General features: G+C 45.1%; 1 protein-coding gene across 1 annotated transcript in view; it reads right to left on the bottom strand.

Moving 5' to 3' along the window:
• Positions 1–19,247, bottom strand: part of PANX3 (pannexin 3) — a 52,712-nt gene extending 33,465 nt beyond the window's left edge. Inside the window, exons 1-2 of the mRNA XM_088481854.1 lie at positions 19,070–19,247; positions 12,868–13,010 (exon numbers count right to left, since the gene is read on the bottom strand). Of these exons, the coding sequence (XP_088337980.1) occupies positions 12,868–13,010; positions 19,070–19,247 (321 nt within the window). The remainder of the gene's footprint in view (positions 1–12,867; positions 13,011–19,069) is intronic.
• Between the last annotated feature and the right edge of the window lie 233 nt (positions 19,248–19,480).

Below are 19,480 nucleotides of genomic sequence, written 5' to 3'. Positions count from 1 at the left end.
AGTGTCCTATGTCTGTATACAGTGTAATAGATGTGTATTATGAACATGTACAGTGGTCAGGACATGTTGGGGGTGTAGTGTCCTATGTCTGTATACGGTGTAATAGATGTGTATTATGATCATGTACAGCGGTCAGGACATGTTGGGGGTGTAGTGTCCTATGTCTGTATACGCTGTAATAGATGTGTATTATGATCATGTACAGCGGTCAGGACATGTTGGGGGTGTAGTGTCCTATATCTGTATACAGTGTAATAGATGTGTATTATGGTCATGTACAGCGGTCAGGACATGTTGGGGGTGTAGTGTCCTATGTCTGTATACAGTGTAATAGATGTATATTATGGTCATGTACAGTGGTCAGGACATGTTGGGGGTGTTGTGTCCTATGTCTGTATATAGTGTAATAGATGTGTATTATGAATATGATCATGTACAGTGGTCAGGACATGTTGGGGTGTAGTGTCCTATATCTGTATATAGTGTAATAGATGTGTAGTATGATCATGTACAATGGTCAGGTCATGGTTGGGGGTGTAGTGTCCTATGTCTGTATACAGTGTAATAGATGTGTATTATGATCATGTACAGTGGTCAGGTCATGTTGGGGATGTAATGTCCTATGTATATGTATAGAGTGTAATAGATGTGTATTATGATCATGTACAGTGGTCAGGTCATGTTGGGGGTGTAGTGTCCTATGTCTGTATACGGTGAAATAGATGTGTATTATGATCATGTACAGCGGTCAGGACATGTTGGGGGAGTAGTGTCCTATGTCTGTATACGGTGTAATAGATGTGTATTATGATCATGTACAGCGGTCAGGACATGTTGGGGGTGTAGTGTCCTATGTCTGTATACAGTGTAATAGATGTGTATTATGATCATGTACAGTGGTCAGGACATGTTGGGGGTGTAGTGTCCTATGTCTATATACCGTGTAATAGATGTGTATTATGGTCATGTACAGTGGTCAGGTCATGTTGGGGGTGTAGTGTCCTATGTCTGTATACGGTATAATAGATGTGTATTATGGTCATGTACAGCGGTCAGGACATGTTGGGGGTGTAGTGTCCTATATCTGTATATAGTGTAATAGATGTGTAGTATGATCATGTACAATGGTCAGGTCATGGTTGGGGGTGTAGTGTCCTATGTCTGTATACAGTGTAATAGATGTGTATTATGAACATGTACAGTGGTCAGGACATGTTGGGGGTGTAGTGTCCTATGTCTGTATACGGTGTAATAGATGTGTATTATGATCATGTACAGCGGTCAGGACATGTTGGGGGTGTAGTGTCCTATGTCTGTATACGCTGTAATAGATGTGTATTATGATCATGTACAGCGGTCAGGACATGTTGGGGGTGTAGTGTCCTATATCTGTATACAGTGTAATAGATGTGTATTATGGTCATGTACAGCGGTCAGGACATGTTGGGGGTGTAGTGTCCTATGTCTGTATACAGTGTAATAGATGTATATTATGGTCATGTACAGTGGTCAGGACATGTTGGGGGTGTTGTGTCCTATGTCTGTATATAGTGTAATAGATGTGTATTATGAATATGATCATGTACAGTGGTCAGGACATGTTGGGGTGTAGTGTCCTATATCTGTATATAGTGTAATAGATGTGTAGTATGATCATGTACAATGGTCAGGTCATGGTTGGGGGTGTAGTGTCCTATGTCTGTATACAGTGTAATAGATGTGTATTATGATCATGTACAGTGGTCAGGTCATGTTGGGGATGTAATGTCCTATGTATATGTATAGAGTGTAATAGATGTGTATTATGATCATGTACAGTGGACAGGTCATGTTGGGGGTGTAGTGTCCTATGTCTGTATACGGTGAAATAGATGTGTATTATGATCATGTACAGCGGTCAGGACATGTTGGGGGAGTAGTGTCCTATGTCTGTATACGGTGTAATAGATGTGTATTATGATCATGTACAGCGGTCAGGACATGTTGGGGGTGTAGTGTCCTATGTCTGTATACAGTGTAATAGATGTGTATTATGATCATGTACAGTGGTCAGGACATGTTGGGGGTGTAGTGTCCTATGTCTATATACCGTGTAATAGATGTGTATTATGGTCATGTACAGCGGTCAGGACATGTTGGGGGTGTAGTGTCCTATGTCTGTATACGGTGTAATAGATGTGTATTATGAATATGATCATGTACAGTGGTCAGGACATGTTGGGGTGTAGTGTCCTATATCTGTATTTAGTGTAATAGATGTGTAATATGATCATGTACAATGGTCAGGTCATGGTTGGGGGTGTAGTGTCCTATGTCTGTATACAGTGTAATAGATGTGTATTGTGATCATGTACAGCGGTCAGGACATGTTGGGGGTGTAGTGTCCTATATCTGTATACGGTGTAATAGATGTGTATTATGATCATGTACAGCGGTCAGGTCATGTTGTGGGTGTAGTGTCCTATGTCTGTATACGGTGTAATAGATGTGTATTATGGTCATGTACAGCGGTCAGGACATGTTGGGGGTGTAGTGTCCTATGTCTGTATAGTGTGTAATAGATGTGTATTATGGTCATGTACAGCGGTCAGGTCATGTTGGAGGTGTAGTTTCCTATGTCTGTATACGGTGTAATAGATGTGTATTATGATCATGTACAGTGGTCAGGACATGTTGGGGGTGTAGTGTCCTATGTCTGTATAGTGTGTAATAGATGTGTATTATGATCATGTACAGCGGTCAGGACATGTTGGGGGTGTAGTGTCCTATGTCTGTATACAGTGTAATAGATATGTATTATGGTCATGTACAGCGGTCAGGACATGTTGGGGGTGTAGTGTCCTATGTCTGTATACAGTGTAATAGATGTGTATTATGGTCATGTACAGTGGTCAGGACATGTTGGGAGTGTAGTGTCCTATGTCTGTATATAGTGTAATAGATGTGTATTATGGTCATGTACAGTGGTCAGGACATGTTGGGGGTGTAGTGTCCTATGTCTGTATATAGTGTAATAGATGTGTGTTATGGTCATGTACAGTGGTCAGGTCATGTTGGGGGTGTAGTGTCCTATGTCTGTATACAGTGTAATAGATGTGTATTATGATCATGTACAGCGGTCAGGACATGTTGGGGGTGTAGTGTCCTATGTCTGTATACAGTGTAATAGATGTGTGTTATGGTCATGTACAGCGGTCAGGACATGTTGGGGGTGTAGTGTCCTATGTCTGTATGCAGTGTAATAGATGTGTATTATGGTCATGTAGAGCAGTCAGGACATGTTGGGGGTGTAGTGTCCTATGTCTGTATGCAGTGTAATAGATGTGTATTATGGTCATGTACAGCGGTCAGGACATGTTGGGGGTGTAGTGTTCTATGTCTGTATACAGTGTAATAGATGTGTATTATGGTCATGTACAGCGGTCAGGTCATGTTGGGGGTGTAGTGTCCTATGTCTGTATACAGTGTAATAGATGTGGATTATGATCATGTACAGCGGTCAGGACATTTTGGGGGTGTAGTGTCCTATGTCTGACTCTGTATACGGTGTAATAGATGTGTATTATGATCATGTACAGCGGTCAGGACATGTTGGGGGTGTAGTGTCCTATGTCTGTATACGGTGTAATAGATGTGTATTATGATCATGTACAGCGGTCAGGACATGTTGGGGGTGTAGTGTCCTATGTCTGTATACAGTGTAATAGATGTGTATTATGGTCATGTACAGCGGTCAGGACATGTTGGGGGTGTAGTGTCCTATGTCTGTATACAGTGTAATAGATGTGTATTATGGTCATGTACAGCGGTCAGGACATGTTGGGGGTGTAGTGTCCTATGTCTGTATACAGTGTAATAGATGTGTATTATGGTCATGTACAGCGGTCAGGACATGTTGGGGGTGTAGTGTCCTATGTCTGACTCTGTATACAGTGTAATAGATATGCATTATGATCATGTACAGCGGTCAGGACATGTTGGGGGTGTAGTGTCCTATGTCACTCTGTATACAGTGTAATAGATGTGTATTATGGTCAGGTACAGCGGTCAGGACATGTTGGGGGTGTAGTGTCCTATGTCTGTATACAGTGTAATAGATGTGTATTTTGATCATGTACAGCGGTCAGGACATGTTGGGGGTGTAGTGTCCTATGTCTGTATACAGTGTAATAGATGTGTATTATGATCATGTACAGTGGTCAGGACATGTTGGGGGTGTAATGTCCTATGTCTGTATACAGTGTAATAGATGTGTATTATGGTCATGTACAGTGGTCAGGACATGTTGGGGGTGTAATGTCCTATGTCTGTATACAGTGTAATAGATGTGTATTATGGTCATGTACAGCGGTCAGGTCATGTTGGGGGTGTAATGTCCTATGTCTGTATACAGTGTAATAGATGTGTATTATGGTCATGTACAGTGGTCAGGACATGTTGGGGGTGTAATGTCCTATGTCTGTATACAGTTTAATAGATGTGTATTATGGTCATGTACAGCGGTCAGGTCATGTTGGGGGTGTAGTATCCTATGTCTGTATACAGTGTAATAGATGTGTATTATGATCATGTACTGCGGTCAGGACATATTGGGGATGTAGTGTCCTATGTCTGTATACAGTGTAATAGATGTGTATTATGATCATGTACAGTGGTCAGGACATGTTGGGGGTGTAGTGTCCTATGTCTGTATACAGTGTAATAGATGTGTATTATGATCATGTACAGTGGTCAGGACATGTTGGGGTGTAGTGTCCTATGTCTGTGTATACAGTGTAATAGATGTGTATTATGGTCATGTACAGTGGTCAGGACATGTTGGGGGTGTAGTGTCCTATGTCTGTATACAGTGTAATAGATGTGTATTATGGTCATGTACAGTGGTCAGGACATGTTGGGGGTGTAGTGTCCTATGTCTGTATACAGTGTAATAGATGTGTATTATGGTCATGTACAGCGGTCAGGTCATGTTGGGGGTGTAGTGTCCTATGTCTGTATACAGTGTAATAGATGTGTATTATGATCATGTACAGCGGTCAGGACATTTTGGGGGTGTAGTGTCCTATGTCTGACTCTGTATACAGTGTAATAGATATTCATTATGATCATGTACAGCGGTCAGGACATGTTGGGGGTGTAGTGTCCTATGTCTGTATACAGTGTAATAGATGTGTATTATGGTCATGTACAGCGGTCAGGACATGTTGGGGGTGTAGTGTCCTATGTCTGTATACAGTGTAATAGATGTGTATTATGGTCATGTACAGCGGTCAGGACATGTTGGGGGTGTAGTGTCCTATGTCTGTATACAGTGTAATAGATGTGTATTATGGTCATGTACAGCGGTCAGGACATGTTGGGGGTGTAGTGTCCTATGTCTGACTCTGTATACAGTGTAATAGATATGCATTATGATCATGTACAGCGGTCAGGACATGTTGGGGGTGTAGTGTCCTATGTCACTCTGTATACAGTGTAATAGATGTGTATTATGGTCATGTACAGTGGTCAGCACTTGTTGGGGGTGTAGTGTCCTATGTCTGTATACAGTGTAATAGATGTGTATTATGGCCATGTACAGTGGTCAGCACATGTTGGGGGTGTAGTGTCCTATGTCTGTATACAGTGTAATAGATGTGTATTATGGTCATGTACAGCGGTCAGGACATGTTGGGGTTGTAGTGTCCTATGTCTGTATACAGTGTAATAGATGTGTATTATGATCATGTACTGCGGTCAGGACATATTGGGGATGTAGTGTCCTATGTCTGTATACAGTGTAATAGATGTGTATTATGATCATGTACAGTGGTCAGGACATGTTGGGGGTGTAGTGTCCTATGTCTGTATACAGTGTAATAGATGTGTATTATGATCATGTACAGTGGTCAGGACATGTTGGGGTGTAGTGTCCTATGTCTGTGTATACAGTGTAATAGATGTGTATTATGGTCATGTACAGTGGTCAGGACATGTTGGGGGTGTAGTGTCCTATGTCTGTATACAGTGTAATAGATGTGTATTATGGTCATGTACAGCGGTCAGGTCATGTTGGGGGTGTAGTGTCCTATGTCTGTATACAGTGTAATAGATGTGTATTATGGTCATGTACAGTGGTCAGGACATGTTGGGGGTGTAGTGTCCTATGTCTGTATATAGTGTAATAGATGTGTATTATGATCATGTACAGCGGTCAGGACATGTTGGGGGTGTAGTGTCCTATGTCTGTATATAGTGTAATAGAGGTGTATTATGATCATGTACAGCGGTCAGGACATGTTGGGGGTGTAGTGTCCTATGTCTGTATACAGTGTAATAGATGTGTATTATGGCCATGTACAGTGGTCAGCACATGTTGGGGGTGTAGTGTCCTATGTCTGTATACAGTGTAATAGAGGTGTATTATGGTCATGTACAGCGGTTAGGACATGTTGGGGGTGTAGTGTCCTATGTCTGTATACCGTGTAATAGATGTGTATTATGGTCATGTACAGCGGTCAGGACATGTTGGGGGTGTAGTGTCCTATGTCTGTATAGAGTGTAATAGATGTGTATTATGAATATGATCATGTACAGTGGTCAGGACATGTTGGGGTGTAGTGTCCTATGTCTGTATACAGTGTAATAGATGTGTATTATGATCATGTACAGCGGTCAGGTCATGTTGGGGGTGTAGTGTCCTATATCTGTATATAGTGTAATAGATGTGTATTATGGTCATGTACAGCGGTCAGGACATATTGGGGGTGTAGTGTCCTATATCTGTATATAGTGTAATAGATGTGTATTATGGTCATGTACAATGGTCAGGACATGTTGGGGGTGTAGTGTTCTATGTCTGTATACAGTGTGTAATAGATGTGTATTATGGTCATGTACAGTGGTCAGGACATGTTGGGGGTGTAGTGTCCTATGTCTGTATACAGTGTGTAATAGATGTGTATTATGATCATGTACAGTGGTCAGGACATGTTGGGGGTGTAGTGTTCTATGTCTGTATACAGTGTAATAGATGTGTATTATGATCATGTACAGTGGTCAGGTCATGTTGGGGGTGTAGTGTCCTATGTCTGTATACAGTGTACTAGATGTGTATTATGATCATGTACAGTGGTCAGGACATGTTGGGGGTGTAGTGTCCTATGTCTGTATATAGTGTAATAGATGTGTATTATGGTCATGTACAGTGGTCAGGACATGTTGGGGGTGTAGTGTCCTATGTCTGTATACAGTGTAATAGATGTGTATTATGATCATGTACAGTGTTCAGGTCATGTTGGGGGTGTAGTGTCCTATGTCTGTATACGGTGTAATAGATGTGTATTATGGTCATGTACAGCGGTCAGGTCATGTTGGGGGTGTAGTGTCCTATGTCTGTATACGGTGTAATAGATGTGTATTATGGTCATGTACAGTGGTCAGGTCATGTTGGGGGTGTAGTGTCCTATGTCTGTATACGGTGTAATAGATGTGTATTATGGTCATGTACAGTGGTCAGGTCATGTTGGGGGTGTAGTGTCCTATGTCTGTATACGGTATAATAGATGTGTATTATGGTCATGTACAGCGGTCAGGACATGTTGGGGGTGTAGTGTCCTATATCTGTATATAGTGTAATAGATGTGTAGTATGATCATGTACAATGGTCAGGTCATGGTTGGGGGTGTAGTGTCCTATGTCTGTATACAGTGTAATAGATGTGTATTATGAACATGTACAGTGGTCAGGACATGTTGGGGGTGTAGTGTCCTATGTCTGTATACGGTGTAATAGATGTGTATTATGATCATGTACAGCGGTCAGGACATGTTGGGGGTGTAGTGTCCTATGTCTGTATACGCTGTAATAGATGTGTATTATGATCATGTACAGCGGTCAGGACATGTTGGGGGTGTAGTGTCCTATATCTGTATACAGTGTAATAGATGTGTATTATGGTCATGTACAGCGGTCAGGACATGTTGGGGGTGTAGTGTCCTATGTCTGTATACAGTGTAATAGATGTATATTATGGTCATGTACAGTGGTCAGGACATGTTGGGGGTGTTGTGTCCTATGTCTGTATATAGTGTAATAGATGTGTATTATGAATATGATCATGTACAGTGGTCAGGACATGTTGGGGTGTAGTGTCCTATATCTGTATATAGTGTAATAGATGTGTAGTATGATCATGTACAATGGTCAGGTCATGGTTGGGGGTGTAGTGTCCTATGTCTGTATACAGTGTAATAGATGTGTATTATGATCATGTACAGTGGTCAGGTCATGTTGGGGATGTAATGTCCTATGTATATGTATAGAGTGTAATAGATGTGTATTATGATCATGTACAGTGGTCAGGTCATGTTGGGGGTGTAGTGTCCTATGTCTGTATACGGTGAAATAGATGTGTATTATGATCATGTACAGCGGTCAGGACATGTTGGGGGAGTAGTGTCCTATGTCTGTATACGGTGTAATAGATGTGTATTATGATCATGTACAGCGGTCAGGACATGTTGGGGGTGTAGTGTCCTATGTCTGTATACAGTGTAATAGATGTGTATTATGATCATGTACAGTGGTCAGGACATGTTGGGGGTGTAGTGTCCTATGTCTATATACCGTGTAATAGATGTGTATTATGGTCATGTACAGCGGTCAGGACATGTTGGGGGTGTAGTGTCCTATGTCTGTATACGGTGTAATAGATGTGTATTATGAATATGATCATGTACAGTGGTCAGGACATGTTGGGGTGTAGTGTCCTATATCTGTATTTAGTGTAATAGATGTGTAATATGATCATGTACAATGGTCAGGTCATGGTTGGGGGTGTAGTGTCCTATGTCTGTATACAGTGTAATAGATGTGTATTGTGATCATGTACAGCGGTCAGGACATGTTGGGGGTGTAGTGTCCTATATCTGTATACGGTGTAATAGATGTGTATTATGATCATGTACAGCGGTCAGGTCATGTTGTGGGTGTAGTGTCCTATGTCTGTATACGGTGTAATAGATGTGTATTATGGTCATGTACAGCGGTCAGGACATGTTGGGGGTGTAGTGTCCTATGTCTGTATAGTGTGTAATAGATGTGTATTATGGTCATGTACAGCGGTCAGGTCATGTTGGAGGTGTAGTTTCCTATGTCTGTATACGGTGTAATAGATGTGTATTATGATCATGTACAGTGGTCAGGACATGTTGGGGGTGTAGTGTCCTATGTCTGTATAGTGTGTAATAGATGTGTATTATGATCATGTACAGCGGTCAGGACATGTTGGGGGTGTAGTGTCCTATGTCTGTATACAGTGTAATAGATATGTATTATGGTCATGTACAGCGGTCAGGACATGTTGGGGGTGTAGTGTCCTATGTCTGTATACAGTGTAATAGATGTGTATTATGGTCATATACAGTGGTCAGGACATGTTGGGAGTGTAGTGTCCTATGTCTGTATATAGTGTAATAGATGTGTATTATGGTCATGTACAGTGGTCAGGACATGTTGGGGGTGTAGTGTCCTATGTCTGTATATAGTGTAATAGATGTGTGTTATGGTCATGTACAGTGGTCAGGTCATGTTGGGGGTGTAGTGTCCTATGTCTGTATACAGTGTAATAGATGTGTATTATGATCATGTACAGCGGTCAGGACATGTTGGGGGTGTAGTGTCCTATGTCTGTATACAGTGTAATAGATGTGTGTTATGGTCATGTACAGCGGTCAGGACATGTTGGGGGTGTAGTGTCCTATGTCTGTATGCAGTGTAATAGATGTGTATTATGGTCATGTAGAGCAGTCAGGACATGTTGGGGGTGTAGTGTCCTATGTCTGTATGCAGTGTAATAGATGTGTATTATGGTCATGTACAGCGGTCAGGACATGTTGGGGGTGTAGTGTTCTATGTCTGTATACAGTGTAATAGATGTGTATTATGGTCATGTACAGCGGTCAGGTCATGTTGGGGGTGTAGTGTCCTATGTCTGTATACAGTGTAATAGATGTGGATTATGATCATGTACAGCGGTCAGGACATTTTGGGGGTGTAGTGTCCTATGTCTGACTCTGTATACGGTGTAATAGATGTGTATTATGATCATGTACAGCGGTCAGGACATGTTGGGGGTGTAGTGTCCTATGTCTGTATACGGTGTAATAGATGTGTATTATGATCATGTACAGCGGTCAGGACATGTTGGGGGTGTAGTGTCCTATGTCTGTATACAGTGTAATAGATGTGTATTATGGTCATGTACAGCGGTCAGGACATGTTGGGGGTGTAGTGTCCTATGTCTGTATACAGTGTAATAGATGTGTATTATGGTCATGTACAGCGGTCAGGACATGTTGGGGGTGTAGTGTCCTATGTCTGTATACAGTGTAATAGATGTGTATTATGGTCATGTACAGCGGTCAGGACATGTTGGGGGTGTAGTGTCCTATGTCTGACTCTGTATACAGTGTAATAGATATGCATTATGATCATGTACAGCGGTCAGGACATGTTGGGGGTGTAGTGTCCTATGTCACTCTGTATACAGTGTAATAGATGTGTATTATGGTCAGGTACAGCGGTCAGGACATGTTGGGGGTGTAGTGTCCTATGTCTGTATACAGTGTAATAGATGTGTATTTTGATCATGTACAGCGGTCAGGACATGTTGGGGGTGTAGTGTCCTATGTCTGTATACAGTGTAATAGATGTGTATTATGATCATGTACAGTGGTCAGGACATGTTGGGGGTGTAATGTCCTATGTCTGTATACAGTGTAATAGATGTGTATTATGGTCATGTACAGTGGTCAGGACATGTTGGGGGTGTAATGTCCTATGTCTGTATACAGTGTAATAGATGTGTATTATGGTCATGTACAGCGGTCAGGTCATGTTGGGGGTGTAATGTCCTATGTCTGTATACAGTGTAATAGATGTGTATTATGGTCATGTACAGTGGTCAGGACATGTTGGGGGTGTAATGTCCTATGTCTGTATACAGTTTAATAGATGTGTATTATGGTCATGTACAGCGGTCAGGTCATGTTGGGGGTGTAGTGTCCTATGTCTGTATACAGTGTAATAGATGTGTATTATGATCATGTACTGCGGTCAGGACATATTGGGGATGTAGTGTCCTATGTCTGTATACAGTGTAATAGATGTGTATTATGATCATGTACAGTGGTCAGGACATGTTGGGGGTGTAGTGTCCTATGTCTGTATACAGTGTAATAGATGTGTATTATGATCATGTACAGTGGTCAGGACATGTTGGGGTGTAGTGTCCTATGTCTGTGTATACAGTGTAATAGATGTGTATTATGGTCATGTACAGTGGTCAGGACATGTTGGGGGTGTAGTGTCCTATGTCTGTATACAGTGTAATAGATGTGTATTATGGTCATGTACAGTGGTCAGGACATGTTGGGGGTGTAGTGTCCTATGTCTGTATACAGTGTAATAGATGTGTATTATGATCATGTACAGCGGTCAGGACATGTTGGGGGTGTAGTGTCCTATGTCTGTATACAGTGTAATAGATGTGTATTATGGTCATGTACAGCGGTCAGGACATGTTGGGGGTGTAGTGTCCTATGTCTGACTCTGTATACAGTGTAATAGATATGCATTATGATCATGTACAGCGGTCAGGACATGTTGGGGGTGTAGTGTCCTATGTCACTCTGTATACAGTGTAATAGATGTGTATTATGATCATGTACTGCGGTCAGGACATATTGGGGATGTAGTGTCCTATGTCTGTATACAGTGTAATAGATGTGTATTATGATCATGTACAGTGGTCAGGACATGTTGGGGGTGTAGTGTCCTATGTCTGTATACAGTGTAATAGATGTGTATTATGATCATGTACAGTGGTCAGGACATGTTGGGGTGTAGTGTCCTATGTCTGTGTATACAGTGTAATAGATGTGTATTATGGTCATGTACAGTGGTCAGGACATGTTGGGGGTGTAGTGTCCTATGTCTGTATACAGTGTAATAGATGTGTATTATGGTCATGTACAGCGGTCAGGTCATGTTGGGGGTGTAGTGTCCTATGTCTGTATACAGTGTAATAGATGTGTATTATGGTCATGTACAGCGGTCAGGACATGTTGGGGGTGTAGTGTCCTATATCTGTATACAGTGTAATAGATGTGTATTATGGTCATGTACAGCGGTCAGGACATGTTGGGGGTGTAGTGTCCTATGTCTGTATACAGTGTAATAGATGTGTATTATGATCATGTACAGCGGTCAGGACATGTTGGGGGTGTAGTGTCCTATGTCTGTATATAGTGTAATAGAGGTGTATTATGATCATGTACAGCGGTCAGGACATGTTGGGGGTGTAGTGTCCTATGTCTGTGTACAGTGTAATAGATGTGTATTATGATCATGTACAGTGGTCAGGACATGTTGGGGTGTAGTGTCCTATGTCTGTATACAGTGTAATAGATGTGTATTATGATCATGTACAGTGGTCAGGTCATGTTGGGGGTGTAGTGTCCTATGTCTGTATACAGTGTAATAGATGTGTATTATGGTCATGTATAGTGTTTTTCTTATACATGCTACAAGACCCTTATTGTAATAACATAAAACCCATGACTATTGGCTGCATAACGTAATAATAGGCCCCATAACCTGCACTATAACAGAACACAAGCATGCTGGTAATCCCTCTGTATGTAAATCTCGCTTGTTCCCCCACGGCCGGCACAGCTTCCCTGCTGGACCATGTTACCCACTAACAGCCGCCGATCCTCCGCAGTCACTCACAGTACAGGCGGCATCATAATCCTGGGCATCGCTGCATTCTATCCTGCCACTGGGAACATACAGAGAATAACGATTTATTAATGCAGTTCTCACCTTATGTATCCATAGAGATGTGATGTAGGGGCTGCTGGCGGAGGAGAAGTCGTGGTGGGTCAGTGACTGCCAGCAGTGCTTGTCTATATACTGCACTTGTTTCTCAGTAAAATTACTTGGAGGGAAGCAGATGATTTGTGACCCTGTAATAGAGAGAGGACGTCACACGTGGGGCCGCAGGCTCTCTGTACTGTGATTGGAGTCGCTGTAATAGAGAGAGGACGTCACACGTGGGGCCGCAGGCTCTCTGTACTGTGATTTGTGACCCTGAAATAGAGAGAGGACGTCACACGTGGGGCCGCAGGCTCTCTGTACTGTGATTGGTGTCGCTGTAATAGAGAGAGGACGTCACACGTGGGGCCGCAGGCTCTCTGTACTGTGATTGGTGACGCTGTAATAGAGAGAGGCCGTCACACGTGGGGCCGCAGGCTCTCTGTACTGTGATTGGTGTCGCTGTAATAGAGAGAGGACGTCACACGTGGGGCCGCAGGCTCTCTGTACTGTGATTGGTGTCGCTGTAATAGAGAGAGGACGTCACACGTGGGGCCGCAGGTTCTCTGTACTGTGATTGGTGTCGCTGTAATAGACAGAGGACACCACATGTGGGGCCGCAGGCTCTCTGTACTGTGATTGGTGTCGCTGTAATAGAGAGAGGACGTCACACGTGGGGCCGCAGGTTCTCTGTACTGTGATTGGTGTCGGTGTAATAGAGAGAGGACGTCACACGTGGGGCCGCAGGCTCTCTGTTCTGTGATCGGTGCCGCTGTAGTAGAGAGAGGACGTCACACGAGGGGCCGCAGGCTCTCTGTACTGTGAGTGGTGTCAGTGTAATAGAGAGAGGACGTCACACGTGGGGCCGCAGGCTCTCTGTACTGTGATTGGTGTCGCTGTAATAGAGAGAGGACGTCACACGTGGGGCCGCAGGCTCTCTGTACTGTGATTTGTGACCCTGTAATAGACAGAGGACGTCACACGTGGGGCCGCAGGCTCTCTGTACTGTGATTGGTGTCGCTGTAATAGAGAGAGGACGTCACAAGTGGGGCAGCAGGCTCTCTGTACTGTGATTGGTGACGCTGTAATAGAGAGAGGACGTCACACGTGGGGCCGCAGGCTCTCTGTACTGTGATTGGAGTCGCTGTAATAGAGAGAGGACGTCACATGTGGGGCCGCAGGCTCTCTGTACTGTGATTTGTGACCCCGAAATAGAGAGAGGACGTCACACGTGGGGCCGCAGGCTCTCTGTACTGTGATTGGTGTCGCTGTAATAGAGAGGACGTCACACGTGGGGCCGCAGGCTCTCTGTACTGTGATTGGTGTCGCTGTAATAGAGAGAGGACGTCACACGTGGGGCCGCAGGCTCTCTGTACTGTGATTTGTGACCCTGAAATAGAGAGAGGACGTCATACGTGGGGCCGCAGGCTCTCTGTACTGTGATTGGTGTCGCTGTAATAGAGAGAGGACGTCACACGTGGGGCCGCAGGTTCTCTGTACTGTGATTGGTGTCGCTGTAATAGACAGAGGACACCACACGTGGGGCCGCAGGCTCACTGTACTGTGATTGGTGTCGCTGTAATAGAGAGAGGACGTCACACGTGGGGCCGCAGGTTCTCTGTACTGTGATTGGTGTCGCTGTAATAGAGAGGACGTCACATGTGGGGCCGCAGGCTCTCTGTACTGTGATTGGTGTCGCTGTAATAGAGAGAGGACGTCACACGTGGGGCCGCAGGCTCTCTGTACTGTGATTGGTGTCGCTGCAATAGAGAGAGGGCGTCACACGTGGGGCCGCAGGCTCTCTGTACTGTGATTGGTGTCGCTGTAATAGAGAGGACGTCACACGAGGGGCCGCAGGCTCTCTGTACTGTGAGTGGTGTCGGTGTAATAGAGAGATGACGTCACACGTGGGGCCGCAGGCTCTCTGTACTGTGATTGGTGTCGCTGTAATAGAGAGAGGACGTCACACGTGGGCCGCAGGCTCTCTGTACTGTGATTGGTGTCGCTGTAATAGAGAGAGGACGTCACACATGGGGCCGCAGGTTCTCTGTACTGTGATTGGTGTCGCTGTAATAGAGAGGACGTCACATGTGGGGCCGCAGGCTCTCTGTACTGTGATTGGTGTCGCTGTAATAGAGAGAGGACGTCACACGTGGGGCCGCAGGCTCTCTGTACTGTGATTGGTGTCGCTGCAATAGAGAGAGGGCGTCACACGTGGGGCCGCAGGCTCTCTGTACTGTGATTGGTGTCGCTGTAATAGAGAGAGGGCGTCACACGTGGGGCCGCAGGCTCTCTGTACTGTGATTGGTGTCACTGTAATAGAGAGAGGATATCACACGTGGGGCCGCAGGCTCTCTGTACTGTGATTGGTGTCGCTGTAATAGAGAGAGGGCGTCACGTGTGGGGCCGCAGGCTCTCTGTACTGTGATTGGTGTGGCTGCTGGTCGGGGTAGAATAGACAGTAAGGGGTATATTTAATAATATGGGAGTTCTATTAAGAAGTGATGTTGCCCATAGCAACCAATCAGATTCCAGGTATTATCTTTTAGAAGGTGCTAAGTAAATGAACAGTACAATATGATTGGTTGCTATGGGCAACATCACTTCTTAGAACTCCCATCTTAGTAATTTACCCCTAGGAGCCTGTTTCAGATGTGGCCGCAATGTCAGTTTCGAATGTAAGCAGACGATATTTTTGGTCTGCGCCTGACATTGCGTCACACTGCGCAGCCGTCCTGATGGAGTTCGTGGAATAAATTTGGATGCAGAGAAAAGGAACTTCGGTGAGTGTTCCTGGGAAGTAATAGCGGGTGGCTAGACAGACGTGCACCTGTCGCGGCCAGTGACGCACCCTGGCACCGGCGGGCACGTTCCCACTGACGTTCTGAGCAACCACAGGGCTGCTGCAATGTTCCATGGTGCCTCCTTGTACGCAAGCAGCAGATTAGAGACGCAGCCGCTGGGCGTGTCAGTAGGAACCCTATCGGATGCGGCATTAGCGTTATTTCGCAGTCGCGGTGCACCAGCGGCCTAGATCATGCTGCCTATAGGGAATACATATATAGGTTCCCCACGGGCGCCTGAGCCCGGTACACAGATTACCCTTATGTTATTATTCCTGTCTAGGGCTTATAGCAAAGCTAGGGCAGGCTGTGGAACTAGAAGTCCCAGAATAGACACGGCTGAGTGTCTATCCCCCAGTGTATAGTGACTGCTGAGCTATAACCCGGACACTTCTCTGTAGGGAGTAACTGAGGGATTTGCTGGTAACGGGTCTATTTGGGAATGGGGTGTTTGCGCTGGTGAAACACTGGGGATCAGTATGTCGTGTTGATGGCCACAATGTCGGCACTGAGCATGTGGACAGCAGAATTTTGAACTTGCCAACACTGTAGTCGTGAATTAAAGCAGTGTACCCATGTAGGCATTAGAACTTGAATGAAACAGGATGGTAAACCAGCCTGTTTAAAGTTGTAATGCCGACACAGTAACAATGCTATAAATCACATTACTACCGTGTCGGCACGCCGTGTTCAGAATTCCGCTGTCCGCATTCTCGATGTCAACATTGTGTCCAATAGACAAATTAACTACCTCCCGAAAAAAATGTGCTTAATACACTTTATGTGCACTATCTGGGTTCTATAAAGAAAGAGATCTAATTAACATATGTTCATATAGGGTGAGCCAACCTTACAGGGCGCGCGTCCGTGGTTCCAGGAACGCAGCAGGACGCGGCACATGTGACTGTTTTCCCTGAAGCTGTGGAAATAGTCCCAGCTACTACAGCATACCTCATAGTGATTACATTGTGCAGCATCTGGACAGAGGGCCTGATTCAGACCCGCTCGCCAGCGCTGAGCGCTCGCAAGCGGGTCGATGGTGCCCTAGTGCGCATGCGCACGACGGAGGGAGCTCCATCGTGCGCATGCGCGAGACCCGGGGAGCGACGGGGAAGCCGTCACTCCAGGTCTCGCGCCAAAGGGGGCGTGCTGTTGATGTTGATTGACAGCACGCCCCCCTTTGGTGGGCGTGCCGGGGGCGTGGCTGCCAGACGGAGGCGTTCCCATGGGAACGCCTACCGTCTGGGTCCGGTCCCACTGACATCAATAGTGATGTCAGTGGGAGTGATTTTGGCTCTGATAGAGCCAAAATCACTCCAGGGCTTGCGGTCACCGAGACCCTACCGCAGGGTCTCGTTGCAAGCCCGATGGTCGCGATGGTCTTGACCATCGCGACCATCATCATGGACGCTCGCATAAGCTGTGGGTGGTAACCCACAGCTATGCGAGCGTCCAAGAGGCCGCTCCAAGTTTAGGTAGGAGGGTCCTGATTCAGAGTGAGCGCTCTGGTCAGAGCGTTCGGCTCTGAATCAGGCCAGAGTGTTTTTGCAACAAACAGATATTTAGAAATAACCGAATTTATATATAAATGGATGTTATGTTGCCGGCTCTAAATGACCTTTTACATTTATAAATGTTTCCTTTTTACAGAGTTGAACTTTCTCACAAGTATTTTTTCTTCTTTAAATTGAAATGAAAAATTCCTCTCTGCTATGTGGTGATGTTTTAGGCCACAGGTTCTCAAACTCGGTCCTCGGGACCAGTGCATGTTTTCCAGGTCTCCTCACAGAATCACCAGTGAGTAATTACTACATTTGTGCACAGGGGCGTCTTTAGAGAGGAGGGGGCCTGTGACCATCCCCAGCGGCCGGCAGCCAACTGACTCGGCTGGCCGGCCACCGCAGAATCAGTAGACTCTGGACACTAGAGTGTACCCAGAGTCTACTGCGCATGTGCAGATCGCTGGGGAAATGGCGTGGCCACCATTTTTTCCACCGATTTCCTCACAGCGCATGCGCAAAATGCAGGAAAAATGGCCGTGGCGGCCATTTTCCGGCGTTTTGAGCAGTACTGAGAGACCCGACGAGGGTCCTCGGAGAGGTAAGTTTTAGATAATGAGTGCACCGCACCCTGCACCCATTATCGATACGCCCCTGCCTGTGCACCTCCTGGGTGACCTGCAAAACGTGACCTGTGTAGGGTCCTGAGGACCAAGTTTGAGAAACACTGTTTTAGGCTAACACCCTATCATATAACCCTATGGTACAGGTCTCATGTATGCGATCTCACGGTCACACCTTGCACCCCACATAGCTCAGAGCCAGATTTAGACCCCCTATGTACTAAGCCTTGGAGCAGGGGTAGCCTATCTCGGTCCTCGAGAGCTAGTTCACGTTTTCCAGACTACCTAGCTGGTGCACAGGTGTAGTCAATGCTCATTAACACTTTTGAGAAGATCCACAGGTGGAGCTAATTATTTTGCTTGCGATTCTGTGAGGAGACCTGAAAAACATGCACTGTTGGTAGCTTTCGAGGATCAGAGTTGGTTACCCCTGCCTTGGAGAGAGATAAAGTGGATGGAGATAGGAGTTGATTGGTTGGTGTTTTAACTGTCATTTTTCAAACACAGGGGTCTATTTACTAAGCAGTGTTAGGAGAAGTGAAGAGTGAAAAGTGATAAGGTGCCAGCCAATCAGCTCCCAACTGTCATTTTTCAAACACAGCCTGTAAGATGACAGTTAGGAGCTGATAGGCTGGCACCTTATCACTTTTCACTCTTCACTTCTCCTAACACTGCTTAGTAACTAGACCACACAGTCTGTAAAGTGACTGTTAGGAGTGTTTGGTTTATACTTTTATCCATCCACTTTATCTCTCTCCAAGCCTTAGTACATAGACCCCTAAGGGTGGAAGTTTCCCCAAACCCCTGTGCTAGAGACTCTCCCCAATGTGCTATTATTCAGAAGTGTTTAATGAGCTGCCAGGATAAAGTAGTATTGGCACGTAAGGACATCCTGCCTACAGGACTGTGACAAGCCTCCCCTGACAGATCATCCCTGGACTTACTGATCAGTATGTGCTGTGACCCGTTCTTACAGCTATAAGGAACATTTGCTGTGAACCCATCCTCATGCCTCCAATGCAGATGGGATCATTCACTTTACTACCTATAAAACTCAAATGCAATTAATAAACACCCTCTGCCACTGACATTTCCCAGGGGACGTAGAAATAAAACACCAGAGAATGCAACGTATCAGTGTGTTAACACATCACAATGCCCTCAATGTTATTCACAATTGTCCATTGATTGTAACAGCACAGCGCCCCCTGGATGTCAGTAACATGTGAAGTGATCGGTGGCTTACCAGAAGAAAATTCTCGGGCAAACGACAGAGAGACCAGCAGCAGCGGCAGGCCGACAGAGATCAGCTTAATAATCCGATCCAGGGGTAGCTCCAGGCGGAGGCCTTTCTTGCTCGGGGGGCTGTCTGGGAGTAAAGCGTCTGTAAGCATGTACTCCGCCGCCCTGTGTGCAATCGACATGTTTCCACGTAATGATGATCACAAGGTAAAAGTGCTGGAAAAATAGGTCCCCCCAAAATGTTCCCCTGCTAGCTCATAGGTCCAGGTCAGACTAACAGCTCCCGGCTGCTTCCCCGAGAGTTTAAATACCAGTGACTTTTTTTTTTCCCCAAAAAAATAAAACCCTTCAATCGTTACAAGGCATGGAAGATGTGCAAAAATACACTGACATGTCCCCAGTTACTGACACGCCG

Source organism: Taudactylus pleione, unplaced genomic scaffold, assembly GCF_031769625.1.
Source record: "Taudactylus pleione unplaced genomic scaffold, aTauple2 ptg000278l, whole genome shotgun sequence".
Taxonomy (NCBI): Eukaryota; Metazoa; Chordata; class Amphibia; order Anura; family Myobatrachidae; genus Taudactylus; species Taudactylus pleione.
Note: the sequence above shows the minus strand (reverse complement) of the source record. Positions and strands in the feature narration are given on the sequence as shown.